The 17,847-nt window shown below is 40.8% G+C and overlaps 1 protein-coding gene across 3 annotated transcripts in view; it reads left to right on the forward strand.

Moving 5' to 3' along the window:
• The window catches only part of gstcd (glutathione S-transferase, C-terminal domain containing), a 44,475-nt gene extending 28,484 nt beyond the window's left edge, over positions 1 to 15,991 (forward strand). The window contains exons 7-13 of one of the 3 annotated variants that reach the window (XM_086210228.1): positions 250 to 294; positions 646 to 774; positions 7,450 to 7,583; positions 10,563 to 10,593; positions 12,497 to 12,566; positions 14,108 to 14,178; positions 15,029 to 15,991. In XM_086210228.1, the coding sequence (XP_086066354.1) occupies positions 250 to 294; positions 646 to 774; positions 7,450 to 7,583; positions 10,563 to 10,593; positions 12,497 to 12,566; positions 14,108 to 14,178; positions 15,029 to 15,235 (687 nt within the window). In that variant the 3' untranslated portion in view covers positions 15,236 to 15,991. Of the gene's footprint in view, positions 1 to 249; positions 295 to 645; positions 775 to 7,449; positions 7,584 to 10,562; positions 10,594 to 12,496; positions 12,567 to 13,012; positions 13,830 to 14,107; positions 14,421 to 15,028 lie in introns of those variants that run through there. The other 2 variants (XM_086210229.1, XM_086210230.1) reach the window with 2 other exon arrangements.
• The last annotated feature ends 1,856 nt before the right edge of the window (positions 15,992 to 17,847 follow it).

A 17,847-nucleotide genomic window follows, 5' to 3' on the forward strand; every position in this document is an offset into this window, starting at 1 on the left:
TGCTGCTCCATTAGCAATTGTATTTTTATCTACTTCATACATTTGAATCTACATTTTAAATTTTGTTGTTAACTGCTGACGTTCTTGTGATTATACTTATGAAAATGTTGGGATAGTGCAGGGGTGGGGTGTCGCTCGGGTAAAAGGTCGAGTTGCTGAAAAGGGCATTCATATCCATTGACCCTCTTTCTCATACGTGCTGTTTTTCTGTTTTGAACTTCTGTTTTCCCCTCATCTTTGTGCCTACAGGGCCACGTAGGGATTGTTTTGGCTCACGCTCTCCCTGATTGCCAGGTAACGTGTATGTGCACACTGCAGACGTGACAGTTATTAATTATAAAGAAATAATGAACACACGAGCTGATTATTAGTTATCTCATGCCACATTATAATTAATGGTGCCGCTTTGTGTTGAATAACTTGATTTGATTTTCCACTCTAATCAAAACATGCTACCTTGTTGTAATTTCGCTAGTTTTCATTTTAATTAATTTCTTCTTACCGGATTCAGTTAATGATTTAGTGACATTAAAAACAGTCGAGTGTAAGTTTGTTATAGCTCATGCCAGGTCACCAGAAAATGGAGCAATCATGCACAAATGTAACTGCCTTTTTTGTTGCTGTTTTGTTTTCATGTTTTTCCAGGTCATCCTGATAGAGAATAAAGAGGAGTCTTTGATCCGGGCGCAGAGCCGTAGCGCTGAGCTCAGCCTGGAAAACATCGGCTTCATTCAGGCCAACTTGGATTATTTCACTGGACCGTTTCAAATTGGGGTGAGCGAAGCAAATAAAACTTGATTTGATCTTTGTGCCAGTTATGAGCGCATGCATTTATATTTCCCATCCAATTCAATGTAAAAATAGTATCTTGAATTTTGTCACAACCTTGCTAGCAAAATGGACCCTGTCACGCCAGCGACGGCCGTGAGGCTGAGGTGTTCAAATTTGGAACAAACATCCGCCGGAACTCAAGGATGAACTGAATATTCTGGTTGGCGAAAGATGGAGGTCGTTGTGTCAAGCACACGTATTTAGAAAAGCAAAGATTTAGTTTCAACATTTAAAAAAACAAAACAAAAAAAACTGTCATCAGGATACAGCGTCAAAATTTAGCGGGTGATTTTTACTCAAGACAACAAGTCAAATATAATAAACGCCCCAAAACACAGCCGTTTCTGTGGCTTTTGACCATAGAGGAAATGATGACCTCCTCATAGGGAAGCTTATTATGCCGCTAGATTGCAGAGATTTTCTTTTTTAATCAACAATTCAATTACATGGTATCTTAACCGCACAAAGATTACCCAATAGCCACATAAAAAAAAAGGATTCTTTCTGTCAGAGAAATTGCTATTGATCCCACAACTTTTTTAGCAGCTTCAGTTTTAGCTTTAGTATCGAACACACAGTTGTTGTCATGGAAGATCTTTTCTGATAATCACCTCTGTACATATGCGCTCTATTCTCTTCTTCTTACACTCAGTCCCAGGATGACTTGAGGAGGAAATAATTTCATTTGTTAGGATTATATGAGATCATAACTTCCTTCCTGGTGAAGCACTGAAACTGAAAATGGCACCTTGTAATTTACGCTGCATGAACATTACGTGACTTCCTACCTACTCTGTCACTACTTAACGTTGGTGTCTGCAGGTGCCTGAGAGTTGCATCCTTAGTTTTGAGAGGCACCGCTGCGCATCAAATGCATTGAGACGTCATCTCCCTCATCCATGCAAATGCCAACTGAACTTACAATTAGCTTTGTCAGAGCAGCTGAGATTGCTTCTCATTTCCTGAAGTGGAGCTTTTAATCAGAACCCTTTTAGCGCTTTGCACTTCACTCAAGCTGAGTATGCCACCGCTCTTGCTTTGATTATTGGAGTACCAAAAGGTAGTTGCACCCTCCTCCTCAAAAAAAAAGAAAGAAAAATAATGTCTGGGTTTAACCGTGTCTTTCATGGAGTGGAGAAATGGCTTATTTGCCCCTTTTTGTTCTTGTTTACTTGGAAAAATGTGCTATACAAACATATTTCCCGTTTACTTTCAAGAGCACGTTTCCAAGATCTTTAAGATTTGTGCTCTCTAAAGGTGTTGGAAGGGATCATCTCTGGAAAGGCTTAGTCATAAGAGTAAAAAATGCTCGCCAGTCATATCAGGTTTTATACAGGCAACTCGCCCATGTCATCCTTTTACTTCTATATTCATCACACATTTAACACACTGTCATCTCTGCCAAGACTGCAGTTCTGCTTGTGTATGTTGAGCTTAAAGACTTAGGGCCGGCTGTATAAATGATGTGTATGCACGACCACCCTGCATACCCCCCCTACCCCCCACACACACACACACACACACACACACACATAACATTTTTTTTTATTTATAATGAAGAATGGACAGTGAGAACATGTGTTTGATGTCACCTGTTTTTTTTCAAAGTTTTTTTTTTTTTCTAATTCAAGCCTGATATAAAGGACATGGGGAACAAAAGTGAGATAGAATTCAAGCAATACATTCAGAGCTTTCATTTGTTATTCTTATCCTTTTTTCTTCTTCTTCTCCAATGCGTGACCTCCATTTCCCCCCAAAAATGTCCTACCTTGAAGTAAATAAAAGTACACACACACACACAGGAATAAACGTAGAATTTACCTTAAATAAACGTCATTGTGAGTACAAACATCATCAGAATTTTGAAGTCGTCTTGTTGTGAGTGTGGTTGCTGTCATGTGACCTGAAGCCCCCTCATACTTTCTCGCCTACCGACTTGATGGGGAATCAGAATCTGTTCACGGTTGGATATGCTGGTTCAAATCAGGTTTGCGCGTGGGTGAACAATTGCACAATAATTTGTAAAAATAGGATCATTCAATGATTTCTAAATCTGAAGGGAAAAAAATGCATATTTCTGCTTTGGTGCATGTACAGTTTTAGTTGTGAATCAATACAGATTTATGCATCTCGCCCCTGGCTTGGTTCACTTTGCAAGGCAACAACAAGTTTAATATTTACTAGCTTTCAAACTTAACTGAGCTAAAACAAACAAATTCAGCATCCTCAATGAAGTGGAAACCCTCCTGGTCCCATTAAAAACACCCACCTCCAGCTGCAGAGCTCTCGACTCCTCAGACGACTGACTACTATCAATTAAGATCAAACAGGTCCTTAATGTGATTGTTTATCACTTTGACTGCCTGAAAGAGAACGTCTATCCTTGCCGTTTTCAAAATGCTTTCATCCTCTGTGGAATGGCATTTCCATTTTTAACATCTTCCCATCGTCTTTACCCTCAGCATCACTTTTGATCATTGTCATTATTCATGTGTCTCGGGTCCGGCTCTTTCCCTCTAAACATGTTGGTGTGGTTAATCTTCCTGCCAAGTGCACTCAGGGACAAATAGGAATGTAAATGTACCTGCTGTAATTAGAACTAGCTATTGTTCTAGCGTCATCGCTCCACCGGGACCAGGTCCACTTGCTGTGAAACAAACAGCACAGATTATAGTTCTCTACAGTGCGTGGGTGTTGTTTGCTGAAGTTTATGCACGCACGCATTTATTTCTTCACACAATACAAGAATGCAAAGATTTATTTATGAGTGTGTGCTTAGATTTTATCCTATCCTGCATTACTTTCTGTTTTTAACATTGGCTTTAACTGCTGTTTCCTCCTGTGTGATAGATATTGCTACCTGCCTGAGTCAGCTAGCGCATTAGCTTTAATCATGTATAATACATGGCCCTATTTTTAGCCATGTTCATTTAATCAGGGTAATTGAACTCAGGTGTCTCTTTTCTTAGCAAGTTTGTGCTCCAGTTTTACTTTGGTATTCAAACTGGCTTGTATAAAAACTATATTTAATTTGTATCTTATCTCTTGTTACATAAAAGCCAAAACACACCTCAGAGGCTGGAAAAGATTTGAAGCTTGAAGTTGTTTAAGATTTTATTGGAACCCGGTCCGGTATTGGTTCTGCTCGAGGCTGTGATGGTTTGCAATTGATTCCTTCACTAAACTTCATATCTCAGAGAATAAAAATGCACTTCTTGTTGCTTGCCTGGAGCCTTATGTAAAAATGACTATTGATCAGTTCCAACAAAGCTTAATCAGGTGTAATTCCAATGCCAATGCAATTTAAAGATTCCACTCTGGTCCACAAAAACAAGGCCACACATTTATACAAAGACAAAATACATGTTAAATTTCTTGCTGATGATCAACAGTGTAAGGTAGTATAAAGTGTGCTACCTTAATAAAGTCCGTGCTGGAAAATAAAACTGAACTGATGACGTTTGGTCTCCCGTTTAGTCCAACCTTCCGAGGGGCCGAGGCTGAAAATTGACTCATTAACTCACATTGATGGTAGTCAAAGAAATAGAGAGGCAGAGGAGAAGGTGTGGTATCTTCACCATAGTGACACGTTAAGGACACATTTTTAAATGGAACCCACATTACAGGGAATATAAACAAGATTTAATGACAGGGTGAAGCGAGCAGCTGTGACTCAGGACAGAAAATGGGTTGTCTAGTAATTGGAAGGTTCCTGGTTCGGAGGTCCAGGGGCCTTGAGGAAGACCCTGAAGCTGTAACCGCTCCTGATGCCATCTCAAACTCTGTGTGTGTGTGTGTGTGTGTGTGTGTGTGTGTGTGTGTGTGCGCGCGTGTGTGTTGTATAGCTCATGAAGTTGTCCGTGCACGAGTCAGGAGTTATCTAAATGCAGGAACCCTGGAAGAATTCTGCAGTCACCACGAGGTCACACAATGACAATAAAAACATCTTAGTTCAAATCTTAATGAGCCGTTAACAGTCAAATTGCTTTTTTGGGTGAATTATCTCTGTAATGTTCCCCTCTCGTGTTCCTCTTTGATGCAGTTGACAGGAAGTTTACATTCAGTGGTGAAAGTGCAAATTTTCACATTTATCGTTCAAAATCTTATTTTTAGAGGCAGTCACACTCGTATGTTTTGTGACTTATATATTTACATAGTATATACAAGTATATACATTATAATATAGTATATACAAATGTAATGTGGACCTTTGAAGTCCTCCAGTGAGTAGTGAGAGTGGACTTGGTAGAGACGTAGGAGACATCTTGGGTACTTAAAATACTTGTATATTTATGTTATGTGGTAATTATCGTTGTTTACTTTGTAGAAACAAACCATCAGACACACATGATATTTAATAGTATTTTTTTCAATACCTGTTTTGAGGTTGTTGTTTTTTTATCTCTGCCACAAACATAATGGACAAAAAGGGATAAATAAAAATAGGACAATAACTGATTACCGTTATAATTTAGCTGTATTTATTCGTTTCACTTTAGTGGGCGTGTGTGTTTAGTCAAGGTTATAAAATGCAATTATTATTTAACAGAGTGTGACTAATTTACAACACTGAGTAGGAGGGTTAAAAAAAACAAAGATATTTCTACATCTATTGTTATTATGATCTTTTGTTATTATCGTTGTACTTCAGATGTTGCTGAGGTAATGGCACCGAATCCTTGATGCCCCCCCCCCCCCCTTCATAATTGGAAGTCCCACACTTGATGGTTGCTTCTTATGCCAATGAGTACACTTCAACTAAAATGAATAAATGCAGAATAGAAAATTTGGGTGTTAAATGGACACAAGACCATCCGAATCGAGACCATTTTTCTTTTAAATCAGTGTGCTTGTCCAAACGGAGTTCTTTAAGAGGATAATAAGTAAAACTTTTTCTTACGGGAGGGTTTGACTGTGTTTGGTGTGCCTTTTTGGAGTTAACTGGCTCTTAGCTTCCGCTGCGCTGTTGACAAGGCAACATAACAATAGTTTTAGACTCCCGGACGCCAAGTGACAGATTCTTGGAAGGCGAGCTGCTTGAGGTGGATGAGTTCATTTCAGTGCACCTGAGTAGATGACATCACATCGGACTGTTGGTGTTGCATGTCGTGATGTTTGAGAGAAAAATGTTCTCTGTACATCCATGTTGAACTCACTGCCTTCGATCGACAGTTTTTTGTATTGACACAAATGTCCACTGGGAATTAAGGATGGAAATATTAGATTTCAGTGGTTAAAGGTCTTTGTATATCTCTGTCACACCTGGTGTGGAAAAAAATGTTGATTTGGACTGAAATAATTATATTTTGGTGGTTAAAGGGGAGCAGCGGCACGGTGGTGCAGTGGTCAGCACTGTCGCCTCACAGCAAGAAGGTTTAGGGTTTTAGTCCCGGCTCCAGCACGGGATCTTTCTGTGTGGAGTCTCCATGTTCTCCCTGTTCCTGTGTGGGTTCTCTCTGGTACTCCAGCTTCCTCCCACAGTCCAAAGACATCAAGAGAGGACGAGGCTAATTGATACTCTAAATTGACTGTAGGTGTGACTGTGAGTGTGAATGGTTGTCTGTCTCTATGTGTTGGCCCTGGGATGGACTGGGGACCCGTCCAGGGTGAACCCCAGCTCTCACCTGAAGCCGCTGGGATAGGCTCCAGCCCCCCCCCCCCCCGACCCTAAACAGGATAAGCAGTAGAAAATGGATGGATGGATGGTGGTTAAAGGTTGAGTTTAAGTGATTGCACAGAACAAATAGTCCGGGCCGTCCATCCATCCTCCATCCATCCATCCTCCATTTTCTTCCGCTTATACCTGTTAAGGGTCGCGAGGGGCTGGAGCCTATCCCAGTGGCTGCAGAGGCGGGGTTCACCCTGGACAGGTCAGCAGTCCATCACAGGGCCACCCCATATAGACAGACAACCATTAACACTTACAGCCACACCTACGGTCAATTTAGAGTATCAATCAGCCTCGTCCCCTCTTGATGTCTTTGGACTGTGGGAGGAAGCTGGAGTACCAGAGAGAACCCACACAGGAACAGGGAGAACAGTCCGGACCATAACTCTGGAATCTATACACTGTTATTTATGACAAAATCTCACACAAATGTTAAATAAAATAAAAAGAGGACATCTCACATTCAAAAGGTCACAAGTGTGACATTATGGTTTCCCCAGAAATACAGCTTTTCCTGCCATGTTCAATGTCATCTCAGTAGTATTGGTAAATCCTGTTAATCCCTGAACTATACACGGTGTTAACAGGACTGGTTAGCAGTTCTCCCAGTTTCGCATAGACAAAAGAGTTCTATGGAAAAACATCAGGAGTCCAGTTTAATGATCAAGTGTAGAAACAAACAAACCCACAGATGGTTTACCCTCTCACTGGGTATTCTGATTGACTCATGCTTCTTCAGCCAAAGCACTAATACCTTACTCCTTCTCCTCCTCCTCCTCATTCCTTTGGAATCACTCCTTGGAGAGCAAAGATGCACTTTACAGCAGCAGTCACATGAAATAATTGGTGCAGTTGATTGCATTTTTCAGTTGTTCCAATTTTCTTTTTCGAAACAAGATTGTGTTCACCTTACATTTTCTTAGATGAGAAATTCTGTTTTTGCGCTTCAGGTTGCTCTCCATGCATGTGGCGTTGCGACAGACATGGTGATGGAGCATTGCATCCAGGCAGGAGCCGCCTTTGTCATCAGCCCTTGTTGCTATGGGTTCATCCAAAACGCAGTCAAGTTCACCTTCCCCAGGAGGTGGGTATCTACTCACTGCCTCTCATTCTGATGTCACCCCTCTGCATCTTTTCCTCCCTAATGTTCCTGGCCTTGTTTTCTCATTCGACCCCTGCTAGTATTGATGTGTCTCTTCTACTGTCTCATTCCAGGTCACGCTCTCCTCCATTTTCCGAGTCATTCTCTCATTCACACACACACACACACACACACACACACACACACACACAATCACAATCTGTATCTCCCGTTACTGCTTTTTGTCCACCTCCTTCCTCTTATCGTCACTGCCGTCCGTATCAGGCAGCAATGTCACATCACCTTCACCATAGGCTCCGCCTCTCTCTTTTTTCCATCTCAGCCCTTTATTCTCAGAGTGACTTAAAAACCTTGATGGCACAAACAAGAAAACCAGCTCTTGGTGGAAGAACTTTTACTACAGATGTGGTGATAAGAAGAATTAACCATTCCATCTGAATCCTTGGTGACTGAAACGTAATGCTGTTGGTCTTGATTGAAGAGACCAAGAGCAGCAGGGATGGAAAATAGGAGCTGGAAACTTTAATGGTGTTGATCCAGTTGCTATAGCAGCACTTAAATAATGGTACTCTAATTGCTCCAGAATCATTGCAAGGGAGTTTACTGCTAAAAGACAAGAGGTTTGCCTGACACTGAAGCATCGGTGCATGGGTGTACTGCTAGAACAACGCTGGAACGCTGAAGGTGTCAGAACAAAGCTGTTGTGTTCAGGGTGTCTGTTTATTCATGCGAAGAAAGAAATTGATAACAAGAGAAATACAGTTTTAAATTTAGCTCATTCCCAGTAGTTTTCATCTTGGTGAAATTGTACTCAGCCTATTAACTGCTCTTATTTTGGAAATCAGTCACTTGATAAGCAAGGAGTTAATGCATTTATAGCCATATTGTAAAAACCTTCATATTCTTTTGTAACATCAATCATGCTAATCAAATGTCCACACAGAAAAATGCCAAAAAGATTGAAGCCAAAGTTTGAACAGCAGTTTTGTCTGAATGCTGAGCTGAATGTTCGTAGCAAGGGTTCCAAGTGTCTCAAAAATGATATTTAAAACCCTATCAATCATTGATAAATCACAGAATGGTCTCCAAACCTAAAATACATTCATGATTTTCTGCATTTAATCAAGTAGAGCTGGAGAATTATGTGCCTCATTTGGATGCCAGTGTGGGATCTTTAAGGCCAGGAACAACCCCTGAGAGTAAAGAAAGATGATCAGTCGGCCATTGTTGTCGGCTCGAGCGTTGCTGGGAGAACTGAGACTACAGAAGTGACGTCAAAGCAAACCAGTTCTTAGAAGGTTTAAGAGCTGAACCAATTAGGAACCAGAACTAGTACCAGCCCAGAACTAGCACCAGCCCAGAACTAGCACCAGGTCAGAACCAAACAAGGTGAAGCAGCTCGTGCTTGGTTGGGTCTCTACCTGTGGAACCAACCCTCCTGCCTGCGTTCCCAGTCAGCTCACTTAAATCAACATTTAAAACACGGGCTGTATTTATGTGCTTGTTTTTGTCTTTTGTTTCAAATGGAGTTTTAATCTTTTCCTTCATGCCTGCTTCTTAATGTATGCCTATGCTTTTAGTGTCTTGTTTTTAATATATTTTAATGTCACTGTAAAGCACTTAAATGGGCTGAATGGTGCTATATAAATAAATCTGCCTTGCCTTGACTTATTGCAGACATTTTACTGTTCTCCCCCTGAGGGAAAGAGCCCTCGCTAATGTGGACATTTGTTTGAATCTATCAGACTGCTTTTGCCCCCATTAGACTTATTTTGTAGCCGTTTCACTTACACTCCCAGATCAGTTGTAATAACTGAAACTGCAGTAATACCGTGTAATACTCACAGCGAAGAACTTCAGCATGTATTTTGGTACAAAAGTGATGAGAAACAATCAGACTGCTTTTATTTTTAGTCTGGTACCAAAAGGTTTTGCAGTCCCTCTTATGGATAAAATGAATGTTTGTGTTAATTTCATCAGTTGTTGAATGGTATTGGCAGCGCAAAGTAGAAATATTGTTGCTATGGTGACCTGGAATTTATAGACGGTGGTGTAGAGCTGTGGGTAAACTGTGGACTGCTTCTGTTACCCCTGGCAACAAATAACCAACAAGTGTTTTCCATGGCTACTATAATACTGACCCCATAATTGTGCCTTTGGGTGGGCCCTCACTGTACACTATCAATATTTAAAGTTCTTTTTTCGTCCTCTTCTCACTTTTGCCAACTTGACACCCACAATAACCCCCTCTCCACACACACACGCACACACACACACACACACACACACACACACACACACACACACACACACACACACACACTCACTCACTCACTCACTCACTCACACTCACAAATTTCTCATAAAATATTAAAGTCTGACAAAAAAAAAAATTTTTCACCAGTGTAATGTACAAGAAGAAGCTGTTTTTTTCTGTGAGGCAGTTATGCAGTATGTGTTGGGGCCCTCGCGCACCTGACGGTGTCAATCTTCGTCTTGCTACTTTTAGTGTTTCCCCCTCAGGTCATGTTCCAGGTACTGGCGCTGAGATTCTGCAGGTGTAGACATTCCAGGCAATTCACAAGTTTTTATGAGCTGTGAAACTTAACTGCTCATTTCATTAAGGCCCTCACAGCTCGACTGAATCGTCTCCATCTGACCCGACTGGCCCCCGAAGCCTCTTTGTGTTGATTTTTAATTAGCTCCCACAATGATCCGACCATCTTTAACCACCACAACAACACCGACTTTGTTCTCATGCCAGAGGAAAGCTTTCCTCTCTGAGCCGGATTCGTGTGATTTTAGTAGAAAATACATGTTTGTGTCTTTGATGAAGTGATACTCCTAAAAACCAAAATCCCTTTTGTAAAATGAGCCCTTGAGTTAATATGAAATACGTTTACTCTGATTTCTTAGGTTTTGTGCTGTTAAATTGAAACATCATGTTTCTGTTTCTTACAGCGAAAGGTTCCAGGAGACTCTGATTTATAAGGTAGGCTTTAAACGCGATACAGTCTCACAATTGCATGTATTATTCAAAATCTCTGGGACAAAACAGCAAGGGTGGAATATTAATAGTCTCTCTCTCTCTCTCTCTTTAGATAGTTTTTTTTTTTTTACTTGTATGCATATATCTGACCCCATTATATCATGGGTCAGGACGTGTTTTAAGATATGTTGTTTGTAAGAGTCGTACAAAGTTTTCCTTTCCCAAACTTTACTTTTAATTAATGTACTTCGTTGTCAACAGGAGTATAATGACTCTGAAGTATCTAGTTTAAAAGCTCAAGATACACCCACGCACACACACGCCTGGAGCTGGAGTGCAGTGACCCAACAAAGGGTGAAATTATTTTCTCATACCACAGGTGTCAGCTCCTCATTAGATTTTGGCAAATGTTTCAACAAATGACAGATTGACAAGAAAAGACTCACTCAGATTTTGGTTGCACCGCTTATTCATGAATATATGAAAAATCCTTTTGAATTTACTTTGTACTAACGCCATTTAAAGATAAGAGTCTCGCTGAAATCCAATTGAAAACTTTCACTTATTACTTATGTTCAGTAAATAGGAAGTCACTTAAGATTTTCTCCTTATTAAAACTTAAAAAAAAAAAAAAATTTTAGGGGGGGAAAACAAAACATTCAGCTTACAAACTATTTTTATTGGGAAGTTTTGATTCAGAGAACGTTTTTAAATGCCAGAATTACATTGCATGTCCACAAATGCTGGCTTCCAGGTTAATAGTATTCAAGCAGTTTGGGATGAGGAGGAAGTTTAGCAGCAGTCATTAGACAACGAGGTCGTTCTTAATTAGAACAGCGTTCGTAATTATCGGATGTTTTTGAGTAAAATAACTTCAAATTCTTCCCGTATGTATTGTATAATCATCATTATTGCTGTGTAACTACAAAAAACATCATTCTTACCTAATTTTGAAGAATCTATTTTGCTCTTTATAATCCTTATCTGTTGTGTACTTTCAGCATGCACAATGTTAAATACACAATATACATAGACAGGTGGTCTTCCTTCTATGTTGTAATCCTCGAGTTATGAAAATGAACAAAACGCGAGGGGCAAACCGATTCAGTAACGCTCACGCTTTATTTAGGCCTTGTTGTATTATTCTACATTGGTTTTATTTAACCGACAAATGAAATAAATACAGCCATAACTTTGTTTTGCTCGGCTTGTTTCCGATGAGATCACCGGAGTCTTTTTCTTTGTCAGGAACACAGATTTGTGACACCGTTACAAGTAGGAAGCTCTCGCCCTCCAGTCCTCTTATCTCTGAGCACAGACCCGGCTCTGTACCCTGTTATGATGTATGGGAGCTGTCAGAGCCCCCTGGGGATAAATCTGTGCTGCAGGTCCTAACCATGGCAACCTCAAGAGTTGACAAGTCTTAACATCAGACCACCTAACTGCTGTTTTTGTAGAGAGAGAGAGAGACAGATTTTCACTGACCGAGCTTTTGATGTACAGATAATTAAGTGATATTACAAGAAATTGCTTTGCGGGTAGGTTTTTGTTTTTTGTTTTTTTTCTACCTCATCTGTCAAAGTCCGCTGGCTGAATAACAAGCGCGTTCTAATGTTCGCGTCATAGGTGAGCTTCCTGGTGGTTTAAAAAGAATAGCAGCACAATAATAAGTGGTGTGTTGCTGGAATAAAAGGCAAACGGTGTTAGCCAAACTTCACACCTGCTCCATAGCCTCGCATTCAGTGTGGAGGGAGGGAGGGAGGGAGGCAGTGTGAGCACATTCTAGATGACCAGCCTCACACACTCATGAGTCACTACTTCCTCAAACCAGCGAGCGAGGCCACAGGACAGAAAAATGTTCTCCTGTGGTAAAAATGGAGATTTTATTGTCTTTCATTTGTTTTAGGAACACATGATTTTGTGCCGCTTCGCAGACCAGACTGCTCCCCAGCTCCCCCCCGAGAGGCGACTCATAGGTACGGCACGCTGAAATTGTCCGACGTTTTGTATTCGTCAATCAGCCAAAACATTACAGCCACTGACGGGGCGGTATTGAGTACGATAGAGCCACGTGGAGGAGGTGATTTATTTCGAAGGCTGTTGAACTATTCTGGCTTTTACTGTGACTCATATTCTGTCCATCGCATTTATATGAATTGAAATATTAGCAGCAGCTTGCAGTATAAGCCGGCACTCCAAATTACAACCTCCAAAATGACAGTTAAAATAATTAGCATGTCTCTCCAACAGATTCAGTAAAACCTGAATATTATAATCCTCACAAGTGAAGGATTTATTTCAGCGCACTTGTATTGTACTCAGTACAAAACCTGTCAGTGGCTTTATTACTTTGACTGAGGGGATATGTGATCATTTTTTTCTTGATTTTTTTGTTGTTGAAATTATTATTATTATTATTCAGAATCAAAGAAGAAAAAAACCCTCCAAACTGTGCCAGATGAGCTCCAGCTTGACGACGTATCAACAGGATCTCTTCCCACCTAAATAATTTCACAGTGCATATTGATGTTGTACAAACCTCAGAGATTTACTACAACATGACTATTTTTGAAAGGTCTAGACGTTTCAGGAAGGTAAATAATGACAAACAGCTGCCGTGAACAGTTGCTAGATCGGCGTTAGATCCAGAGGGAAGTGTTCTGTCTGACTCCAACCTCCTCCGGGCCTACGCTGAGGTTTCACTCGACAGTGTTTGATTGTGTCGGAGACCGGCGTCGCCTCTGATAGCTCGCCGTCATGTCAAAGGTCCCCCGTGCCTCGTCAGTCCAGGAGTGTTTCACATGCACCTGGTACCCCCAGTTAGCAGAGCTCAGCTTCCCCCACCAACAGTTGCTGATCATGATTCATCTCATCTCCCCACAGCCTGTCGCTCAGCCCATCAATGCAGACCAGAGCTAGCATTTAAGCTAGCATTTACCGCCGCTGTTGCCTGCTACGTTACTGCTAACATTCATGCATTTGAATTCTGTCACTGGAGACATAATAACAGGAAACAGCTTAAAAGTTGCCCTAAAACAAATAGTGTTTTGTAAAGTTTGATTAGACAGACACGTTAATGGTGTTTTATTGTTATTGTCGTAGACATATCGGAGTTCACAGATGGATGCAGCTGTTTTGTACATCTTCTTGTGTGTAAGTGGCTCCAGATGTTTGTGGGAGTATGCAAGTTTGACATGTTCAGAAAATCTATTAATGTAGGAGAATTTAGCGCTGCAGTAAATAAGATGAACTGCAAACTGCCTCAAACTTCTTCAGTTATTACTAGTAGTGGCAGGAGCACATATCAGATTTTTGGGAGGATTTTTGCGACTGTAAGAATTTTTTTTTTTTTTTTCCCTGTTCACTCGATGTTTCTTGTTCTTGCCTCTTTTAGAAAATCTCACCTGATGAAATAAAGATAAATCAATTTAGATGGTGGAATCCCCCCATATTAAAAAAAAAAAAAAAAAAAGCTCGATAACGTGTCTGTCTTTTTCTAACTTGTGCATTCCTCCAGGTAAGCTGTGTATGGGTCTGGTGGACCTGGACCGTTCGTGGGCAGCAGAGACTCGCGGCTACTCGGTGCGGGTGATGACCATGGAGCCTGAGAGTTGTTCCCCGAAGAACAACATGCTGGTTGGAAAACCTCCACAGCTGAGTGGACCATCAGGACTCCTCGCTGGGCCGGGACTCTACTGAGAATATAACTTACTTTTTCTTTTTATGAATTTGTGACAAGCTCTCATGTTAGAAGTGTAAAATAAAAGGTGTTTGCTTTTATTTTCAGGCAATGGTGCCTTGATTTTTCAGTCAATAAAAATGGGAGCGTCCTCTTCATCTCTTCATTGACTGTGTTGTAGTGGTGGGTCGAGTTTGCGACAGCCAAACTGTGACTGAAACACAAACATCTACTCGTTCACATAAGAAAGAGCGACTCATCCGAACTTTGAGTTGACTCGGGGAAATCATCTACCTCTTTGCTTTAAAGAGGAAGAAAAATTGGATCCAAACTCATGTTGTGTTACAAACGGCATTCGTCACGGTTGTACTGAGAAACTGATTATTCCTCATAAAGAATGAATGTGAATACGCTATGCATCCTCTAATACATTCAGCAGCAGTGAATATTTTATGATGCTGGCAAAAAGGTCAGTGTGCTTGATTAGATGCTCGGCGTTTGGAGCCACATCGCTGAACCCCCCCCCATATACTCTGCATTTCCATCCCTGTACCTTGTAGACACGTTCGAACCCCTTAAGCTTTCATTCTGCCAAGCGAAAGCAGTCATCTGTTTCTCAGACAAAATCTTGCCCGTGTCATTTGAAAGTGTATCACAGCGGCTGGAGAAATCAGGGGAGGGTAGCTAAAGAAGCAGGTTTGCGGCTCGCGCTGAAGGGATTGATGAAATTGATGCTGACTTTTTCCTTTTTTTTCCCAGCGTCAAGCTCATCTGAATTCAGTCAGTAGAGTCAATCTGTCCCGAGGTGAATGGCCACAGACACACATCCTTCCAAGGGCTGGAACGGTTTCAACTAGAGACATCAAACTCTCTGTTCATGCTTGTGGCGCCGTGCAAGTGCATATTACGATCATGCATCTTCTGGTACAAGGGAGGAGATGGAAAGTAGAGGAGGTGCAAGCATGAGGGGGGAGAACATGGAGGCGTGAAGTAGGCTGAGTCAACCCAAGCTGCAGGGCGACTGAGCTTGTTTGTTTAAACAGAATAGGTGAGCGAGCTGAGGCCATTTCTATGGAAATGCACTGTTGTGCTTTTACTGGTAATGAGTTCGGTTCATGACGCTTTTCTTGCGCTACAGCAGAATGTTGTGATTCACTGGGCCGACTGTCTCCTGCTCTGTGGTATTAACTCACTGATCGACTGGGACTGTGAACCACAAACAACAAAATATAATAAAACACAAAAAAGGTGAATACTGTGACAAAAGATGAACCTTTCCTGGGAAAGTGTAATGGAGGTGGAGGGTAGTCACCCCGCCCTGGTCTTGGAACTGGTCTACGGGGCGCAAAACATGCTCACTGACCTCAACACCGAAGAGCCAGACTCATTGCCATGGCAACTAGAGTGCCTATTTAACCATGGTGATGAGCATTGGTCCCAATAGATGACCTGTGGGCCAATCAGCAACAATTCTTAATATTCTGGTTTCTTTTCTTTTTTTTTTCAGTTCTTGATTCGCAGAAGTTGTTTTAATTTTTCATTCAATGTGTCGTTTTCCTTTTTGTTTTCCTTTTTGCTTCGCAGCCTCGTCATCGACCGTCACGAGGCCCTTCAGTATGTGAGTGAAACGCTTTCATTTTAAAATGAATTTGCCACTGATCAACATTTTGTTTCCATTGCTAATAGACAGCTTTTACTTGTAACAATAAAACAAATCAAAAACATCAGCAGTAAAATATTAGTCCCTTGTTTTTGCTAAATATGCTTTTTGATTTCTTTACAAAGGTTTTACTGTATATTGTTGTCGTGTGTCAGATATGAAGCCACAGCCAGTAGCTAGTTAGCTTAGCATAAAGACAGGAAACAGCTACCTACTAGCCCCTCTAAAACTCATTACGGGCAAAACTGTGTAATATTTATTTCATCCTGAAAACAAAGTGTAAGACTGATAACAAAGAGCTTCCATTGGGGTTTGTGTGCGAATCCTCATGACTTTTCGCCAAACTATTGGCAATAACGCCGAAGGCTCTTTTGAAGCACACACACTGCTTGATACTAGAGTTGTTGATAATATTGGTTGATATTAATTTTCTTTAACAAACTTTTTAAGCCCTCAACAGGTCCAAATTGTTTTTGTCTTGTTGAGTGTTTGCACTTGACTGCATTTCATGACGTACGCGTCCAGCTGAAGGTTGTTTTAACCGACTGTTGATCTTCTCTGTCCTCATTGGGCAGCAACTGTTGAGAGGCGGGACTACAAGTCCGATTAATGACCAGGAGGTCAATCTAATATTCAGCCCGCACAAGTACGATGTGGAAGCCTGACAGTTCCTTGGCCCAAACACTAAGATGGACTTGAGTCACTTGAGTTTTGTGTACAGCCGATAAACTTGTGAAACAACAACATGCATATTCATTCAGCTTTTTTGAGGGAGAAGGAGTAGGTGGCATTTAAGAGATTTTAGTGTTGCACTTAAAATTCGTTTTATGCACCAAAAAAAAAAAGTATTCAAGAGACACGTAATATGATTTGAGTGTTTTTGTGTGGTGGGGATCTTTAAAGATTTCCATGAATTATTAAAAAAAAAAAAAATCATGAACAAGATTTGTATCAGGCGGACAGGAGAGTTCACAGCTGAAACGTAAACTAGTCTCAATCAATTAATGGAAGTATGTTCAAATTAACAATATAGCCAAGTGCAATATTCAAGTTACACAGCAGCAATTTTAAATGAAGCATTATGCTGCTACTGAGATGCCCTGGCTGAGAAATCCTAATTATGAGGCAACAGGCTCCTTAAGTGGAGATGCTGCAGCTGTATTATATGAATCTATTTAAGTGTGTGTGTGTGTGTGTGTGTGTGTGTGTGTATATATATGTATATATATAAAATGTTCTGTAGAAGAAAAGGATGCAGAACTACCATCCCCACTATACTCAGCATTCATTGCAATAGCTGTCAAAATATGTTTTAGTAATGTATTTGTTAAGTTGGTTTTTTTAGCAGGCTAACCATAGAATAGCAATTTCTTTAACCCTTATTTAACCAGGAATTCACAATGAGATTATAATTTTTTTTTTTTTTTTATTACAACTGAAGCAGAACCATGACTTGCTGGTCTCTGATGTGACTGAAGGAACTTTGAACTGAGATGAAGAGCGTCTCAAACAGAATGTTTACCTTTAGTTTCAGACTGATATGAGGCAGACAGCAACCTTTTCAAATATAATTGATGTAAGACAACATAAAATGTTCAATTTTCCTGTAAAAGCAATGGCAGAAGAATTCAATATGTCAGTCGCTGTGATTTCTAGCGATCTCAGTGGCGTCCCTGCACCGTCGGTGAAGCGCTCAAACACCTCTGAAATGATTCATGCGTCGCAGCAGAAAGCCCCTTCTAGAAAAATAATGAGGCTTTCATTGTTTTATTATCTGTAATTAAAATGCAGCTCGTCTTGGTGTTTTTGCCGACACTTTTTCCATCCCATCGCCCTGGCGGTGTTACTAGTCATTCGTCTGCAACAGTTCATTGCTCAGCATTTGAGGTCCCTCCCCTGTTGATGTCAATTTTCCCTT

Source organism: Aulostomus chinensis, chromosome 8 (assembly GCF_037954235.1).
Source record: "Aulostomus chinensis isolate RoL2024-O1b breed Wild chromosome 8, RoL_Achi_v1.0, whole genome shotgun sequence".
In the NCBI taxonomy this organism is placed as follows: domain Eukaryota; kingdom Metazoa; phylum Chordata; class Actinopteri; order Syngnathiformes; family Aulostomidae; genus Aulostomus; species Aulostomus chinensis.